Source organism: Syngnathoides biaculeatus, chromosome 11, assembly GCF_019802595.1.
Source record: "Syngnathoides biaculeatus isolate LvHL_M chromosome 11, ASM1980259v1, whole genome shotgun sequence".
Taxonomy (NCBI): domain Eukaryota; kingdom Metazoa; phylum Chordata; class Actinopteri; order Syngnathiformes; family Syngnathidae; genus Syngnathoides; species Syngnathoides biaculeatus.
In genome coordinates this window covers 9,709,945-9,730,232 of record NC_084650.1, presented here as the reverse complement: position 1 = coordinate 9,730,232, position 20,288 = coordinate 9,709,945, and the positions used below count along the sequence as shown (strand labels likewise).

The 20,288-nt window shown below is 40.7% G+C and overlaps 1 protein-coding gene across 3 annotated transcripts in view; it reads right to left on the bottom strand.

The window, feature by feature from the left end:
- trappc11 (trafficking protein particle complex subunit 11) overlaps window positions 1-20,288 on the bottom strand; it is a 182,370-nt gene that overhangs the window by 22,079 nt on the left and 140,003 nt on the right. For all 3 annotated transcript variants that reach the window (XM_061834025.1, XM_061834023.1, XM_061834024.1), the window contains 4 exons: window positions 13,522-13,643; window positions 13,223-13,342; window positions 13,083-13,148; window positions 5,886-6,039 (listed from right to left, as the gene is read on the bottom strand). In XM_061834025.1, coding sequence (XP_061690009.1) covers window positions 5,886-6,039; window positions 13,083-13,148; window positions 13,223-13,342; window positions 13,522-13,643 — 462 coding nt within the window. The remainder of the gene's footprint in view (window positions 1-5,885; window positions 6,040-13,082; window positions 13,149-13,222; window positions 13,343-13,521; window positions 13,644-20,288) is intronic.

Below are 20,288 nucleotides of genomic sequence, written 5' to 3'. Positions count from 1 at the left end.
ATTCAGAAAGTTGATGAGTCGGTTTCGTCGGTAAGGTCGTCACCATGACAGGCACTGAGGAGGTGGGGGTCCCATGCCGGGGAGTGACCGTTCAGGTCGCTAAGGACCAGGGTGTGGTCGCCGGCGAGTAGGTGGCCGATTGATGCGCATTAGCCAGCCGGACAGAAAGATGCCGGCGGGATGTAAACGTTGAAAATCGCTACTTTGGACGACCCGGACTGAACAGCCAGACACTGTTGTTCGATAATAGGGTCGTCTTGGAATGGAAGTCATCATTAGTCTTTCTCCAAAAATAGTGGAATGAGGACCAAAAAGTTCCATTTTGGTCTCATCTGACCACAAAACTTTCTCCCATGACTCCTTTGTATCATCCAAATGGCCATTGGCAAATTTAAGATGGGCCTTGAAATGTGATAACCTTCCGTGACATACATGATTTCAAACCATGATGTCTTGGTGTATTACCAACAGTCACATTGGAAACGGTGGTCCCAGCTCTTTTCAAGTTATTGACCAAGTCCTGTCGTGTAGTCCTGGGCTGAATCCTCACCTTTCTAAGGATCATTGAAACCCCACGAGGTGATATCTTGAATGGTGCTTTACTCCGATTGAGATTTACTGAAATTTTTCGCTTCTTCCATTTTCTAATAATTGCTCAAACAGTGGACCTTTCTTCACCAAACTGCTTGGCAATTTCTCCATAGCCCTTTCCAGTCATGTGGAGTTGTACAATTTTGTCTCTGATGTCTTTGGACAGATCTTTGGTCTTGGCCATGTTACAAGTTTGAGTCTTACTGATCGTATGGGGTGGACATGTGTCTTCATCCACCTAACGACCTCACACAGGTGCTTTTGATTCAGGATAATACATGGAGGTGGACTTTTAAAGGCGGACTAACAGGTCTTTGAGGGTCAGAATTCTAGCTGATAGACAGGTGTTCAAATACTTATTTGCAGCTGTATAACGTAAATAAATAAAAAAAAATCATACATTGTTATTTCTGGATTTTTCTTTTTAGATTATCTCTCCCACAGTGGACATGCACCTATGATGAAAATTTAAGACCCCTCCATGATTTCTCAGTGGGAGAACTATCAATATGTGTGGGTGTATGGGTGTTCAAATACCTATTTTCTTAACTGTACCTCCATCTTTCGAATTGTTCCTCCATCTGCTCCCTGCTTTCACTGCATATCACAATATCCTCTGCGAACATCACGGTGCATTGGGATTCCCGTCTAACCTCATCTGTCAGCCTATCCATTACCACAGCAAACAGGAAGGGGGTCAGAGCTGATCCCTGATGCAGTTCCACCTCTACCTAAAATTCTTCTGTGACACCGATGACATACCTCATCACTGTTCTGCTGCCCTCATATATGTCTTGTACTAACATATTTCTCGACCTCACTAGGCTTATGAATGCAGTACCACAGTCCCTGTCTTGGTACTCTGTCATAGGCTTTCTCTAGATCCACAAAGACTGTCCTGAGTCTAGCCTTGACTACTCTTCATTAATCTCTTCAATAACTTCACCGTGTGGCTCATCAACTTTATTCCTCTGTAGTTCCCACAGCTCTGCAAATCGTCTTTGCTCTTAAAAATGGGAACGAGCACACTTATCCTCCATTATTCAGGCATCCTTTCGGCCATTGGTGTTTTGTTGAATACATTGGTTAAAAACACAACTGCTACCTCTCCCAATTGCTTCCATACCTCCACCCATATGTCATTAGGACCAACTGCCTTTCCATGTTTTATCGTTTGTAGTGCCTTTCGAACTTCCCACTTGCTAATTATTGCCACTTCCTGGTCTTTCACACTTGCCTCTTCTACTCTTGCTTCTCTCTCATTTTCTTCATTGATCAACTTCTCTGTTCTTTTCATCTATCCAGCATTCTACTGGCACCAGTCAACACATTTCGATCTCTATCCTTAATCATCCTTACCATCTCTATCCCTCTGTCTGGCCAAAATGTAGAGATACTTTTCTACTTCTTTCGTGTCCGACCTGGTGTACATGTCGTCATATTCCCCTTGTTTAGCCTTTGCCACCTGTACCTTTGCCCTACGTCATATTTCAATGTATTCCTTTTGCCTCTCCTCAGTCCTATCACTGTCCCACTTTTTCGCTCATCTCTTTCCTTGTATGATTTCCTGTATTTTGGGGTTCCATCAACAGGTCTCCTTCGCCCCTTTTCTACCAGACAACACACCAAGTACTCTCCTGCCTGTCTCTCTAATCACCTTGGCTGTCATAGTCCAGTCTTCCGGGAGCTCCTCCTGTCAATCGAGAGCCTGTCTCACCTCTTTACGAAAGGCTGCACAGCATTCTTCCTTTCTCAACTTGCACCACTTGGTTCTCTGCTCTACCTTTGTCTTCTTAATATTCTTACCCACCACCAGAGTCATCCTACACACCACCATCCTGTGTTGTCGAGCGACACGCTCCCCTACCACTACTTTACAGTCAGTAACCTTCAGATTACATAATCTGCACAAAATATAATCCACCTGCGTGCTTCTGCCTCTGATCTTGTAGGTAACTATATGTTCCTACCTCTTCTCGAAAAGTGTTCACTTCTGCCATTTCCATCCTTTATTGCAAAGTCCACCACCATCTGTCCCTCAAAGTTCATTTCCTTGGTGCCGTGTACTTACCCATAACTTCTTCATCACCCCTGTTTCCTTCACCAACATGTCCATTACAATCTGCACCAATCACAACTCTCTCTCTGTCTGGAATGTTCAGAACTACTTCCTCTCGTTCCTTCCAGAATGTTTTTTTCAACTCTAGGTCACATCCTTACCTGTGGGGCATAGTCACTAATCACATTATACATAACACCCTAAATTTCAAGTTTCAGCCTCTCTGATACTCTATTCACCTCCAAGATGTTCTTATCCAGGTCTACTTTTAAGATTACCCCTACTCCATTTCTCTTCCCATCAACTCCATGGTAAAATAATTTAAACCCAGCTCCTAAATATTATACCCTTACTATTTTTCCACCTGGTCTCTTGGGTGCACAATATATCAACCTTTGCCCTGCTCATCTTGTCAAAAAAATCCTGCCCGTTTCCTGTCATAGTCCCAACATTCAAAGTCCCTGCATTCAGTTGTAGGCGCTGTGCCTTCCTCTTCTTCTTCTTCTGCCGACCAAGCCGCTTTCCTCCTCTTCTTTGTCTTCAAGCCACAGTATCTGAATTCCCACCGACACTCTGCAGGTTAACGGTGCCAGGAGCGGCCGTTGTGAACCCGGGCCATGACTGATCCGGTATGGGATTCGTTTGATGAACGCTCACATGTGTTTGGCACAGTTTTACGCCAGATTCCCTTCCTGACGCTTCCTTCTGTACATATGAAAATAGAAGAAAAAGAGAGATAAAGATTCAAACCACAATGTCACGACAGGATTGGAGAAAATTGAAGTTGAGGGATGTCTCCACGTGTCCAGTGTCCTCTAAGTTCTCACGGTCCTCGTCTGGTCTTCCAACTTGTAGTCCAATGTAGGCCTTGCTAGCATTAGCTCATCGCTAGCGTTAGCTTGTCACAAGCATCCACTTCCACTCCATGTATTATCCTGAATCAGATGCACCTGTGTGAGGTCGTCAGACACCTGTCCAGCCCATACAATCAGTAAGACTCAAACTTGTAACATGCCCAAGACCCAAGAGCTGTCCAAAGACACCAGAGACAAAATTGTACAACTCCAAACTGCTGGAAAGGGCTACTGAGAAATTGCCAAGCATCTTGGTGAAAAAAAGTCCATTGTTGGAGCAATCATTAGAAAATGGAAGAACTTCAACATGATGGTCAATCTCAATCATAGTGGAGCCCCATGAAAGATATCACTTCATGTGGTCTCAATAATCCTTAGAAAGGTGAGGAATCAGCCCAGGACTACATGACAGGAATTGGTCAATGACCTGAAAAGAGCTGGGACCACCGTTTCCAAGGTGACTATTAGTAATACACTAAGACGTCATGGTTTGAAATCATGCATGGCACGGAAGGTTCCCCTGCTTAAACCAGCACAAGTCAGGCCTGTCTTAAATTTGCCAATCACCATTTGGATTATACAGAGGAGTCATGGGAGAAGGTTTTGAGGTCAGATGAGACTTTTTGGTCATCGTTCCACTAACCATGTTTGGAGGAAGACGAATGATGAGCTCAATCCCAAGAACACCATCCCTAATGTGAAGCATGGGAGTGTAGCATCATGCTTTGGGGTGTTTTTCTGCATATGGGACAAGACGACTGGACTGTATTAGGAGAGGATGACCGTGGCCATGTATTGTGAGATTTTGGGGAACAACCTCTTTCCCTCAGTCAGGGCATTGAAGATGGGTCTTTCAAATTTACAGTGACCCGAAGCACACAGCCAGGAAAACCAAGGAGTGGCTCCGTAAGAAGCATATCAAGGTTCTGGTGTGGCCGAGCCAGTCTCCAGACCTAAACCCATTAGAAAATATATGAAGGGAGCTGCAACTTCGTGTTTCTCAGCGACAGCCCGGAAACCTGTCTGATCTAGAGAAGATCTGTGTGTTGGAGTGGGACAAAATCCCTCCTGCAGTGTGTGCAAACCTGGTGAACAACTACAGGAAACGTTTGACCTCTGTAATTGCAAAGAAAGGATACTGTTCCAAATATTAACATTGGTTTTCTCAGGTGTTCAAATACTCATTTGCAGCTGTATCACACAAATAAATCGTGAAAAAAAAAAATCATACATTGTGATTTCTGGATTTTTATTTTTAGATTATCTCTCACAGTGAACATGCACCTACGATGAAAATTTCAGGCCCCTCCATGATTTCTAAGTGGGAGAACTTGCAATATAGCAGGGTTTTCAAATACTTATTTTCTTAAATGTAACTAAAACGGAAGTTGAGGACCCCCTGCACATGAGTCAGTATATTTTTGGGCATAGCTTCTTTTCTACTCAAACTACATTTAACAGTCCAAACAATACAGCAAGGGGAAAAGAAAAATTTGAGCTAGTTTTCAGATCACAGGTATGTTATCCTGTATTTCTTCACATAACAATACACATCCATCCATTATCTGAGCATCTTAAGCACACAAGGTTCCTTCACAAGAGGAGTCCTGGAACCTATCCCAGCTAACACCGAGCAAGAAGCAGGGTACACCCTGAACTGTTTACCAGCCGATAGCAGGGCACAGAGAGACAAACAACAGCCGCACTCACACCTAAGGGCAATTCAGAGACATCAATTAATGCATATTTTTGGGATGTGGGAGGAAATTGCAGTGCACGGAGAAAACCGACACAGGCAAGTACATGTAAACTCCACACAGGCACGGCCGGAATTTGTACCCCAGACATCAGAACTGTGAGTCAGATACTCTAACCTATCATTCTCTGGGGCCATCTTACAAAATACAATTTAATTTAAAAAAAAAAAATCACAATGTCATTTTCTTCCAATGCCATCCAGCCATCTCTTGATCCTTTGGGAATTTTAACGAAAGCCCTTAACAGGCATGAAAGAGTTATGGAAATTGTTTAAATTGAGGAAAAATATCCCTTCTTTTCCTATTTTACTACTTGTCTTTTTCCCTACCCCTTGCCCAAGCCACACAAGTCACCTGTGACCGCGATGAGGACAAAAGCTGGAGAAAATTGCTGCATCTCCTCCTTGAAAGCATCTAGTTCTGCATGTTTTGTGATTAATTTTATTTTTTTGGCAGGTGGTCCAAAATATTTGCTTTGTACTGTAGATCAAACTGTATTTTCAGAAAATTATACTTTGTTTCTGATTTTCACCCCCCAATTTGCAATTTAGGTTGTAGGCCAGAAAACAAAATATCGAACTAGTGGAATAAATAAATATCTAATAATCAAAATTATGTCTGTACCGTCCCGCAACTGGAACTCATGGTGTCGTGTGTTCGTTATTCCGATACTCTGCAGAGATGAGGAAGTCAAGATCAGGGCCCAAGGGGATGATGACTGGACCGCCGTTAACATCAGAAAGGGAATATCCATTGCTATCTGCTCCAGTGGTTCAAACTGCAAAGAATTTTTTTTTTTTTAAAGATACACAAACTCAGTCAACAAATGAAAAATCCATTTAAATTTTATTTACATCGCGCCAAATCAGAACAAATGTCTTGGGGAAATTTACACATGGAGCAAGTCTAGACCCCACTCCTCATTTATGAAAACACCAGCTGAACGCCACATGAGTAAGCACCAGGTGATGGAGACAAGGAAAAACTAAAAAAAAAACCTCACGCAAACCTAATACTAAGTGTGCCTCTACTTTGATCAATAAAAAGGAGAGACAAAAGAGGAGAGCGAGGGAGACAGAACATTCTGTCGAATTCAGGACTGGACAATGTTAGAGCTTCTTTACCCAGGGGTCAATGTATATAAATTACTTTTCCCAATACAATGAAACCCTGACCAACGCTCTATTTAAAGGATTAAAATGCTCTTGAACCTTGCACTTGACATGATGTGTTTGTAATTAAAACAATAAGGCTACATTAAATTGGAGTTGAGTGATTAATGTGTTCTTTGAGGCAAGATGGAAGAAGATGACACGCTGTGGCGACCCCTAACGGGACAAGCCGAAAGGAAAAGAAGAAGAAGAATGTGTTCTTTGAGGCACCAAACCCGCTTCAGTCAAACCCCACCTCTTCCGAGTAATATTCTGAAGGACTGGGATATTAATAACTGTGCCACTTTAAGAGCACTCACTCTGTATCGATTAATAGCACTTGTAAAATAGTAACAATAGGTTTGTTAGTCCAACTGCGACGACTTGTTGTTTGATTAATCTATGCAGGAATAATCTGGATCAAGTTGTGAAATGCAGTCTTGTCTTTTACATCACAGAAGAATTACAGTGACATGCTCAGTGGTAGCAAAAAGATTTAATGGACAGGTTTTTGGCAGGGGCCTAAAACAGGGAATCGGAATAAAAATATCTTAACATTTTTACAATTAAACTTTTTGCTGCAGTGATTAATTCACAGAAAAATTAAAACAAAAACTCAACCAAGCATGACCTTATTCATTCATTCATTCATTCATTCATCTTCCATACTGCTTATCCTCACAAGGGTTGCAGACATGATCGAATCTCTCCCAACTGAATGGGCGGGAGGCGGGGTACACCTTGACCTTGTTGCCACTCAATTGCACGGCACATATAAATGGAGAGAAGAAATTGCGTGGAGAGAACATACAAACTCCACAAAGGTGAGTCCAGTTTTGAACCCAGGGCCTCAGAACTGAGACAGATGTGCTAAACAGTCGTACACCGTGGAGACCCCATTTTATTAATTTCCTGTAAAACTATTCCAATTTATTGTAAAAGGAGAATGTGACATTCTCTACAGCTCTCTGGAAGAAATACAAAGTAGTCCCAACAATATGACAATTTGTTTCACAGGCAAAGTCCAAAATAAACGAGAAAGGTTACAAAAGCAAAAATTCACTTCACGGGGTTAATCCGATTTTAGTGATGACAATTAGTCAACTCAGTCACTTCTTAGTGGTGCACCACAAACTTGAAAGACTTTCAACTTTCCTTGCACCGAGAGATTTGCGCATCCTCAGCAGTTCATATAGTATTCACACCAAGCTTTCTTCAGAGGTGTCTAGATTTAACATCAATTAAAAGAAGGAAGAAGTATTGACAGGTATAATTCAAGGGCTCTAAAGCAGAGATCCGGAACCTTTTCGATTGAGAGTGCTATAAATACCAAATATTTTAAAACTGAACTGGTTGCCAGCAAATTGCAGAACACATAGAGACAGACAACAGCTGCACTCACAATTATAATTATGGGTAATTTAGAGTGTCTATTTAATGTTGCATGTTTTTGGGATGTGGGGGGGGAAACCGGAGAAAACTCACGGAGGCACTGGGTCAACATGCAACTCCACACAGACGGGCCAGGATTGTACCGCGGTCCTCAGAACTATGAGGCCAACGCTTTACAACTGCTCCACTGTGCCGCCTTTGTTCTACCATAGGAAGCCAATTATTATTTTGTCTGGAAATGCCTGTTACAATTTGAAACTGGTCATCAGCCTCTAGTTTTTTTAGATCACTTTTACTTCGGTTAATTTTGATTTAGAAGAAGGGTTACTAGTAGTCAAGTCTGTGTCCTTAAGGCTATTCTTGCCTTCGCAAAGAAGCTAAGTGTATAGATAAGCTAAGGCATATTTGCTCCTTCATAAGAATGGGATTTCAAAGGTACTTTGGTGGTGCTCAAAAAGATTTGGAGTGTCAAAGGTTTTTCATAGTAGGACAACGACGCTCCACAGATGTGTAATAAGGAGAAAGAATGTTACCATGATTGTGACCACGCCACAGCCTCCCAATTCGGGACTTAACCACTTTTAGGGTAGGCATTTCATCTAGTTGTCCCTGATAGGTTTGGTGTCTTTTCTTTCTTCTCTGACTGTTCTCCGGCTGTTTTCGGGTACTATAAACCTGCACCCAGCATATAGTCAGCCTTTGGTAACTTTCCCAATGGATTCTAGACCGAAATGACCTTTTTACAATGTGTCAAATTAACCTAAATTGCGCTTTGTTTTTTTCAAGCTGTTGAAATTGTCAGTAACTCTTGAAAGGGACCTTCCCACTTTGGAGAGCGTCAATGCTTGTTCCTCACACCTCTCAGAAGCATCCAGTTTCTCAGCTCCACTAATTTGGCCTCCTGCTGAAAGCCTGGAAGATCCTTATCACTTGGTGATTGTGAGTGTCCCTGTTCTTCTAATATTTTTTTCCCCCATATAGTCAGCTAAATTCAAATTATTAGTTTCATATTGGGTCTTAAATTTACCTTCTAAACAATGGTTCATGGGGTGTTAGCTCTCTAGTTGCCGTAATGTTGATGTACCATTTAACTAAATCTAGACATTGACCATAGTCTGTTCGTTTCCTCCATATACTTTTTAAGCCATTTGCAAATAAGCACAATCATCTTTTAAATCAGCATGAAACATTTTTCCCTGTTTTGTCCATTTTTTTCTTCTTTGATTTACAAAACACGTTCCATTGTCACTGTAAATTGCTTGTGGGATGCCATAGCATGGTATTATGTCTACATTATTTGCTACTGTTAGTGTATCAAGGTGTTTTGTTGGAAATAACTATCCATTTCGAGAATGCTTCTGTAATGGCCAAACAGTATTTATTTCCTTCACTCCGATTTAATTAAATAAAATCCATTTGCAGCTTTATCTTCCTGCCGCTGTTAGTCTTGAATATAGTTGTCATTTTCACTCTGTATTCCTCAAAAGGCTCACCATCTTTTTGTTTTACTCTTATTTAATTTGCTTAATTTCCTCTATGTCTAAAACACTTGGTTGCTCTCTGAATTTCAAAATTTACTACACATTGATTTATGTCGGCTTTGTGTGAAGGAATAACTTCCACACCATTTTTAATACCATGCATAGTCCAAGTGCTATACACTAAAAGTCGGCGGCATTACAAGTCAGTCCCATCTGATCTCGTCATTCTGTGTGGTGTTGTCTCATATAATATGAAGGTTGTGGTAAGTTAGTGTAAAGGGGTGTAGTTGGTTTTCAAGTTTGTATGCCCTTTTTATTCTTATTATTTTTTTTCTTCTACCTCTCGTCCTTTTGTGTCTATTGTCCTTTACACTAGTCCTGTCTCATCATTTTTCTTTCGATGGAACATTAGTGTTTCTTTTTCCTTCTCTCTTCTTCATAAACATTTTGTTATCTCGCTGCTCTGTACTGCTACATGGCTCAAGGTCAAAGGGAGTGTTTGCGAGGACAGCAGCCCCTGCCACACATGCTAAGAGAGCTTTTTGTCATTTACATTTCACTTGTATCCTCTCTGTTAATCCCCCCCCCCATCAAATTATATCTCTTTAAGACATTACGTGTTACGGAACCCTTATAATCAATTTGACAAGTTCAAGAGCACAGTGAGCCACATAACTACTTTTAAATCTCTCTCTCTTTTTATTTCTTTTCTTTTTGTAACCACCATTGGGTATCGTCATAACCGTCTTGGGCCATTTTATTAAGGTCACATTTATTTCTACAATTTATCTAAATATTTTCGCTTATCTGTGCTTTGTGCTTCGGTTTTCAATCCTCACAACTTAATTTCTTTCTTCCCTTTTGTTTACTGCCTTTGCCAAATTTTGAGAATTTGGAGTCAACAACACTACACCTAGGGTGTACTAATGTCGGCTTTTAATATTAGACAGGGTGACTGTTCAATATCCTTGTTTGGTATTTCTCAAGCTTCTACTCAGCAGGGCGGAGAAATGTTGCCTGTACTTCCAAACAAGCTGTCACTTGCAATCCTGTCTCTCACTCAATCGTTTGCACAAACACACACACTTTTTTTTTAAGACGGCAGTTTTATTCGATGTTATGTATTGTACCGATATTTTATTGATGTATTGAAGTATTGTTTAACACGGAATTTCCAGTGCTCACTGGAGCGGTTCACAGCAGACTGTGAACCAGCTGGTATGAGAATAAGCACCTCCAAATTTGAGGCCATGGTCCTCAGTCGGAAAAGGGTGGCGTGTGGGGATGAAATCCTGCCCCAAGTGGAGGAGTTCAAGTATCTTGGGGGCTTTTTCACGAGTAAGGGAAGAATGGAGTGGGAGAATGACAGGCGGATCGGTGCAGCCTCAGCAGTGATGAGGACTTTGTATTGATCTGTTGTGGTAAAGAGGGAGCTAAGTTGAAAGGCAAGGCTCTTAATTTACCATTCGATCTACATTACTAACCTCGAAACGAAAGGAACTGTGGGCCGTGACTGAAAGAATAAGATCCTGAATACAAGCAGCCAAAATGAGTTTCCTCCGCAGGGTGTGAGAAGCTTGGTCATCCGGGAGTGGCTCAGTGTCGAGCCGGTGCTCCTCCGCATTGAGAGAAGCCAGATGAGGTGGAATCCTGATGCTTCCCGGACGCCTCCCTGGTTAGGTCTATGTTCGACTGGAAAGAGAAGTGACGAGACCCAGGACATGCTGGAGAGACTATGTCTCTTGGCTAGCCTGGGAACACCTCTGGATCCCTACGGAAGAGCTGGATGAAGTGGCTCGGGAAAGCGAAGTCTGGGTACCTTTGCTAAAGCTGCTGCCCCCGTGAACCGACCCAGAAAAGTTTTAGAAGACGCATTGATGGATTTTAAAATCATTGTATTGCTTTTATTTTTACTACACAATGTCCACGATTTGTTGGAATTGGGGGTTATATTGCCTTTTTCGTAAAAAGACGCACAGAGGGTTTATTTCACCAACATAAACTACATGGCAGGATCAAAAACATGTAAACCGTTCTAATATTTAGTAATTATTTTTTTCTTCTTCCAATTGTACTTCATTGACTGTTCCTGACGACGTTATTGCTGGCAGTTTTTTTTTTTTTCCTGAGCCGCAGTGAGTATGAACATCGAACAAAAAGCAAAGATACCTGAAATGAGTGGTGCATGAATAATGTTTAAGTGGTGCAAGAAAATTAACAACAGACCAATGTTCCATGTAATTCTTCATCTGTCTGGGCATACAGACAAGATCCCTGAGCACACTGAGGACCACTGTGAGCAACATCAGAAGTGCTCACAGTGGCCACACACCAGTATCACATATCATCATAGAAACTTACATGGGTTATTAAAAGAAACAAATTACAACAGCAATTTCCATTAGTTTCCTTTTAATGTAACTCATTTGGCCAACTTACACAGTTTTATAGCTGACATAACTTTCCTCCGTGAGTTTGATTTTTATGACGAGCATTTTCTGTGCTGTTATGTCTGTGCACACATCTATTATTAGGGTATGCCAGGGTGCATTTTTAAACTTACGCATAGTCTCATTCTGCATTATCTCATTAATTGAATTCACAAATTCAAAGGGATCGTTTTTGCTTCGCCAGCTTTCTGGTATACTCGCATACTTTGCCATGTGATTGTGGATTTGTTGAACTGACAGCATTCTTCTTCTTTTCCTTATGGCTTATCCCGTTAGGGGTTGCCACAGCGTGTCATTTTAGATGAACGCATATTTGTTTGGCACAGTTTAACGCAGGATGCCCTTCCTGACGCAACCCCTCTGCATTTAGCTGGGGAGGGAAGCTTACACCACCTGGTATTCCGAGGCGGTCTCCCATCCAGGTACTAACCAGGGCCAAACGCGCTTAGCTTCTGAGATCTGACGAGATTGGGCGTTCTCAGGGTAGCATGGTCTTAATGTTGAACTGACAGCATTGATGCATTCATTTTAATGCCAAGTAAAATATTGTCAATGGGAACTTCGACTTGCTCAGAGTCAGATTTTTGTCTGTGCGTGACAGCTAGTTCTTTTTCTCCCGGTTGTTTGCGCTCTCTCGCAATAATGTACCAATCCTTTTTCCCATATTTTGCTGAATGTGTTGCTTGAGGTTGACCTGATTCCATTGACAACTTTAGCGTTGCAGCATGTTAGGGAGAGCACTTTTTCTCACTCGAAAAAGAAAAGACCTCAACCAGTTTCACCGCTTGTTCTTCTATTTTCACATACTCCCGTAGCCATTCCATGTTAAATGAAGCTCAGTTATTTTTTACTTTGGTTTAGGGAGCTGACGGATCACATTCACTACCCCCTCGTTTCGCCATGATATTGGGTTAGTATTAGCATTACTGAACACCACCGCACTGTTATTGTTATGGAGTGTGTATGAGCACAGCACATGCACAAGTACTGTCAATGCCATGATTGGTTGCGTAGCGTATTTGCATCGTATCGTATGATTGGCTGCACAGCTGTCACTCACCGAATTACACGGCAAAATGATACAGGAAAAACGTTATATATCAAATTCATTTGCAGTGCGTTCACTGCGCCGGATAGGTTTTCTTGTGCGCTGAGAGTGTGCGAGAAGTGCGCAATTGCGCAACTTCGAGGGAACATTGCAACTGACCTATCTGGGTCAATGCTGTGACTGTCCGTGGACCTAAGCATAGTTCGACAACTAAGGCACTAACTGTCAAAATTTCATTCATACATTAACTGGGGCTTTCGTCAACAGAGGTTGTACTGTATCTTAATAAAGTGACAGACCTTGGTTGACAAAAAGCTGGCAGAAACTTCAAATGGAACCAATGTCTCTATGGTGACTGTTTCATCCTGGAACACACAAGAATAAACGCTAAGAAGAAAGAAAATAGGTGGTGCAATTAAAATAATTACTTTTCTGTTACCTTCTGACATTTGCATTCAATCTGTTGTCCATCCACAGTTACATCAATGTTGTAAGATATGTGAAACAGAAACAGCCTTGGTCCAGTTGTCGAACATATTACATATACACATCTGTTGAGCTGGAGAAAAAAAATATGAATACCAAAAGGAAAATTAAAATCTGCTGGATTTGTACGATTGTTCAACTGCATATTCATGTATATATCAGTCACATGAATCAGGATATATACTGTATCTCCTAAAGCAACATGCAGCAGAGATGAGTTTAGTTCCAAAAATTAAACCACAGTATGTGAACCTTTTCGCCTGGATTCAAATTCCCAAGAAGTATGTCAGGGAGCAGAGGAGGTGTCGTATCATCATAAGTCTTGGAGTTATCAAGTGTCACATGTGTTGTCTGACTTAAATTGGCATCTTGTCCTATAAAATAACAATGTCAAGAAACAATTAAACCACGTCACAGAAAACTTGAAATATACTAAAATCACAACATTATGTGTTAACAAGAATAGCAGTGCTTTCTGATCATACATGTGAGTCAAGCTCAAATTCCTTATACAGACGACTTCTGCATATTCGAGGTTTGGCAACCACAGATTACCTATTAAAAGATTTCTGTTAGAATTAATGTACATAAGTTATCTTATATTTACTCGTAGCATTTCACAGCATTTATTCAGCAGTATAAATTTGTTTGAATCATGTAAGTTGAAGGAGTCTGAGAAGAGAACAGAGCGTGAGAAGGAGCATGCCCATGCTGCTACAGTTGTGAGAAGACAGCAGCTGGGGTATCTTGTCGTTGACTGTTAGGCGTCTTGATGCTGAGGCGAGACACGTCTGTACTGTTGTTTGCGCAATCACGCATAACATGGTGGTTTTTACGTTGCTGCCGTGTGCTCCCCAACTCTTTAGAGCAGCAACGGCTGTGTAATGACGGACCACCCTAAGTTTAAGTGTATGGAAGGTCCTCAATGCACTTTTTGCTGGATTCACCGGAAAAAGACAGAAACAAAGCGGAAACAGCCGAGTAGGAATGTGACGTCAGAACCAGTGACAACAATGGCGAGCATTGGAAAACATTGTAAGAACGACAAAGAATTTTCCATTATTTCGAGCGATGAACATTATTCTGAGGGGTCGCACGAAGACGGTGAAGAGTACGAGGTTTATAAAGGCGTTAAAGGTTATCAATTGGAGACAGACAGCATACACGTTTGAATGCAAATGAAATAGCTGCCCATGAAGAAAGTGCCAAGCAAGCAGGGACCAGGATATGCCTCTTATTAGAAACAAAGACTGGTAAGCATTTGTGAAGTTCTTATTTGGTTTAGTCAGTCATAAACTGATGAATAGTAATGGCTTCAATATCCTGAATGGATATATAAAGTTTTCGGTCTTGTTTTAAAATTATGCAAACACTGTGTATTTAGTAAATAGGTACGCGATCACCCGGCTGTTCATTGTACAGCACGATGGATCTGTCTGTGCTTGTATGAGAAACTATCTGCAGTACCATATGTTTACCTGTAGTGACATCAGAGGTCAGCCACACGCATTTTTCAGACACGGGATACTAGGTCAAAGTTCGCAGACTTTAAATCAAAAACACTTGTATTTTTTTGGTAAAAACACTGAAAAGGTATTGCATTTTATGGTACAGTTGAAAATATATTTGTCTAGATAAGATCATTTGCGTTAAAAATTAGATATTCCATACACTTAAGGAAGTAAAGAGAGAGGTCAGCAGAGGGTGCTTCAGAGTGGTAGGTGATTGTAATTGTGCACATCTCTGGCCAATCTCCTCACAGCATTTTCTGCACTGTTATGTCTGTGCTCTCATCTACTATCAGGGTATGCCAGGGTGCATTTTTAACCTTACAAACAGTCTCATTCTGCACTTACATATTGATGGAATTCACAAATTCAAAGGCAAACTTTTTGCTTCGCCAGCTTTCTGGTATACTCACATACTTTGCCATTTGATTGTGGATTTGTTGAATTGACAGCATTGGTGCATTCATTGAAATGGCAAGTAAAATATTGTCAATGAGAACTTTAACTTGCTCAGGGTCAGATTTTTTTTTGTGTGTGAGAGGTCGTTCTTTTTCTGCAGGTCATTTGCACTATCCCGCAATAATGTATCAATCCTTTTTCCAATCTTGAGTCTTCATATAATTCCAACAACATTCAAATGAATTTTCTGCTGAATGTGTCGCTTGAGGTAGTCCAGCTTCCATTTAGTCCAGATTTTTCCCATTGGAAAACACGCTCACAACTTTAGCTTTGCTGCATGTTTTGCAGAGCAGACCTTTCTCACTCGAAAAAGAAAAGATCTCATCCGGTTTCACTGCTTGTTCTTCGATTTGCACATACTCCGAAAACCATTCCATCTTAAAAGAACAGCAGTTCTTCTTTACTTTGGTTTAGGAAGTCGACGTATCACATTCACTGGCCGCTCGTTTCGCCACGATAAGAGATTAGTATTAGCATCAAATCTGTGATTGGCTGCGAAGCATAATTGTATCGTATTGTATGATTGGCTGGACACCTCTCACTCACTGAAATAAACAGCAAAATGATACAGAAAAAAGTTATACATCAATAGATTTGCAGTGTGTTCACTGTGCTGGATAGGTTTCCTTGTGCACTGAGAGTGTGTGACCAGTGCGCAATTGTGCAGCTCAGAGGGAACATTGGTGATGGAACCATGAATTCTGCTCTTTGACAGAAAATCCTGTAAGAGAATGCTTAGCCATCAATTTCTGACCTCAAGTTGAAGTGCATTCAGGTTCTGCATCACCATGACGATCAAAAACACACGAGCAAGTCAAAAACAAAATTAAGGTTTTGGATTGACCTAGTTCAAGTCAGGACTTGAAATCGATTGAAATGCCCTTAAAGGGGAAGGCAACTCATTGAAAATAACAATGCATCAGATGGGTCATGTCATTGGTACTGTAACTTTAAAATAAAGATTTTCATCAGATATCATTTAAAGTTGTTTATATCGCGAGTGAGTTCTGGCAGCCAGCCGTGAGCGAGAGAGCTGCCGAGCTCCAGGGGCCTTTGTTTAGACATTTATGTACCGTGCGTAGGTCTCAAAGTAGTCAGACTCCTTGTAATTCCCGTCCGAAGAACCATCCAAATATTCAACATCATTGACAGCCACGGGTTCAAATCTGTATGGACGTATTCCTCCGTCTTCCCAATCAACTGATACTTCTATTTATTCATCAGATGAGGATAAAGCCGAGAAATCAGTGTTGACAATAACTGTGTAGGAACGTAACCAAGCCTCAGGTTGAGTACATAACATGGCACATCCGCGCACATAGGTCATGTTACTCGCCAAAATAACAGCGACCGGGAACATTCAAAATTGCAGATATAAACAACCTTAAATGATATCTGATGAAAATCTTTATTTTAAAGTTACAGTACCAATGACATGACCTATCTGATACATTGTTATTTTCAATGAGTGGCCTTCCCCTTTAAAAAAGCCCTCCATATTGGAAAATCCCCCATGTTTGCTTATTTTAAACAATTCTGCAAGGAAGAGCGGCCAAAAATATCTCCATAAACATGTCAAAGACTCATTGCCAGTTATGGAAAATTCTCAATTTATGTGTCAAGTAGACCAGGAGAAGCTCATCCATGCTTTTATCTCAAGTAGACTTGACTATTGTTATGGTGTTCTGATTGGACTTCCCCCAAAAAAGCATTGAACAGCTGCAGCTCATTCAGAATGCTACAACTCGGGTTCTGATCACAACAAAGAAGTCAGAGCATATAACTTCAATTCCAGTCAGTTTTAGAATAGATTTCGAAGTTCTGCTCATGTTCTATAAATCATTAAATGGTTTATGTCATGAATACATGAAAGAAATGTGAATGGAATACAAACCCAGTAGGGCTCTGAGATCGACTGACTCAGGTCTAATGGGTTAGCAAACATGGTGAAGCAGAGTTGAGCTATTATGCTGCAAAAAAAGTTTCCAACAGATGTGACATCAGCCCTAAGAGTGAATGTTTTTAAATTCAGGTTAAAAAAGTACTTCCACTTTCAGTGATTTATTGGACTACTTATAATTGTACTTTTATTTTGAAATGTTTTTATTTTTCTATTTGAATGCCTTTAAATCATGTAAAGCACATTGAGTTTGTGTATAAAATGCGTGAGACAAATACATTTTCTTTGCTTTCCTGAGGATGGCCCAACAAGTTATGAGGATGAAGGGAGCATCAACTTTTTACACAGGGCCAGAAAACATTTAATGATAATTAGCATTTAAAAACAGTATTTTATACTCACGTGGGTTATATTTTGCTCGTGTTTACATTTGTTTGATTTTCTTAAAGTGGGGAAACTGCAAAAATATAACAGTTTAAGAAGGGGTTGAACAGAGCACTAGTTTGCTAACCCTGGGCAAAAATATTACATACATACATACATATAGATATTGCATTATTATCGCAATTACAACTCTAAAATGTATAATTTTGAAATATTTGAGGAATAAACATTTTTACAATGAACAAAATCTTTAATTTTTGAAGAAACTAGAGTATTTGGTCAAATAATAAAAGTGTATCATGTGTGATAAATTTAAACGAAACCTGCAACTTAAAAAAATCAAAATCAAAGGTATTAAGTATTATTTATTGTCATTATATGACTATGCATACAATGAGATAATGAGCACTTCTCCACAAGGTGCTTGAACCAATAAAATAAAATGGAACATCTTAAATATGAGGTAAAGTAACTCATTATTACTTTACACAAGGCACAGATATTGCAAAAATAACTAATACATAAATGAACCAAAATCAATAAATAAATAAAAACGTTCATTTTCTATAGTTCTATATCTATCATATTTCTATTCCCCATGTCCAAGCATTGGGAAGATTATTTCCCATTTGTACTCCCCTGTTGCTCAGAAAACAAAGAAAACCAAACATGAAAGTGCAGATGCATAATTTTAGATGACTGTGCCATCTGTTCTGCCCTGCAAGATGTCATGAGGTATTCTTCTGTTTTATATGCAACAAACAAACAAAATATGTAAAACTTTAGAATGCCTGATGACATCTTGCAGGGCAGAGCAGTTTGTTTAGTGGTCTTTAATTCATGGTGCTCTAGGCTCTAGAGAAAGAGTTGTCCTTGTGTCTGCTTGTCTGTATTTTGTGGGACCTGTAACGCCTGCCAGAGGGCAACAAGTTAAACAGGTGGTGACCAGGATCGGAAGAGTCCTGAACGATGTTAGTAGCTCTGCTGTGATAACGAGACCTGGTAATGTGTCCAAGGGAGAGCAGAGAGCAGCCAATGATCTTCAGGGGGATTTTGATTAGTCTTTGAGGAGCTTTCCTGTCCGCTGTTGTACATCCAGTTTACCACACTGTGATGCAGTATGTGAGGATGCTCTTCACGGTGGTTCTGTAGAAAGCCAGCAGGATCTTAGCTTCCAGATTGTTCTTCCTGAGGACTCTCAAGAAGTGGGGTCCCTGCTGGGCCATTTTCACCATTGTCATGGTACTTACACTCCAGGTGAGTTAATCTGTTATGTAGACTGCCAGAAATATGAAAGAGTGGACCTTCTTCACACACTCCCCATTGATGAACAAGTGGGACCGGGTCCATGCCACACTTCCTGAAGTCCAGGAAGATTTCCTTTGTTTTTTTTTTTTTCTGATCAGTGTGAGGTTGTTTCATGCATCCCTATGGGGGCAAAAGCCAGTGCAATCTGTAGCCCGGATACATGCAGAGGGTGGCGTCAGGAAGGGCATACGGCGTAAAACTGTGGCAAACAAATATTCATTCATCTAAAGAATCTCATAGTGGATCGGTCGAGGCCCACTTCCGGCAACGTTAACCTGCAGGTCGTCGGTGGTAATTCAGCTACTGTGGGTTGAAGACAAAAAAAGAGGAAGAAAACGGGTTCGTCAGCAGAAGAAGAGGAATGCATAGAGACTTCAATAGGGTAGGGACTTTGAATGTTCGGACTATGACAGGAAAAGCTCTGGAGTTTGTTGCATGATGATTAGGAGAAAGATTGATATATTGTGCATCCACGGGAGGAGGTGGAAAGGTAGTAAGGCTAGAAGTTGAGGAGCAGGGTTTAAAATTTTTTTACCATGGAGTAGATGGGAAGAGAAATTGAGTACTGGATATTTTAAAGGAAGAGTTGGCTAAGAATGTCTTGGAGGTGAAAAGAGTATCAAATTGAATGATAAGGCTGAAATTTGAAATTGACGGTGTTATGTATAGTGTGATTGGAGGATGTACCAGGTAGGATGTGACTTGGGAGTCGAAAGAGAAATTCTGGAAGGAACTAGATGAAGTACTTCTGAGCATCACAAACAGAGAGAGAGTTGCGATTAATGCAGATTGTAATGGACATGTTGGTGAAGGAAACGGGGGTGATAAAGAAGTGATCGGTAAGTACGGCATCGAGGGAGGGAACTTTAAGGGACAGTTGGTGGTGGACTTTGCAAAAAGGATGGAAATAGCAGTCATGTTTAGCTTCTTCCATTTTCTAATGACTGCTCCAGCAGTGGACCCTTTTAGACCAAGCTGCTTGGTAATTTCTTTGTAGCCCTTTCCAGTTGTGTGGAGTTGTACAATTTTGTCTCTGCTGTCTTTGGACAGCTCTTTGGCCTTGGCCATGTTACAAAAAACTGTTCAAATGCCTGCTAGTATTGACTTTCATTGATCTGTAGCGCTTTCCCGAAGGAAGGAGCTCTCAGAGCTGGTGGCCAGGATGTGGAGGATCCAAAAGAATCCTGCCTGCTCTGGACCTAGTTTGTGTGCAAGTCCTCAATAGTGGGTAGAGTGGTTCCGGCAATCTGTTCAGCGGTTTTGATAATGTAATGTAAGTTTTGATAATTGGTCTAATTTGAATCCAAGAAGCATGAAATGTAATTTGAACCGTTTGATTTGCCAAAACTAAAGAATAAACAGTCTATGTGCCGTGAAAAAATATTCATTCCCTTCCTGATTTGTTTTTTGCATATTTATAACATACAAAGGTTTCAAATCATCAAACCAATTTCAAAGTC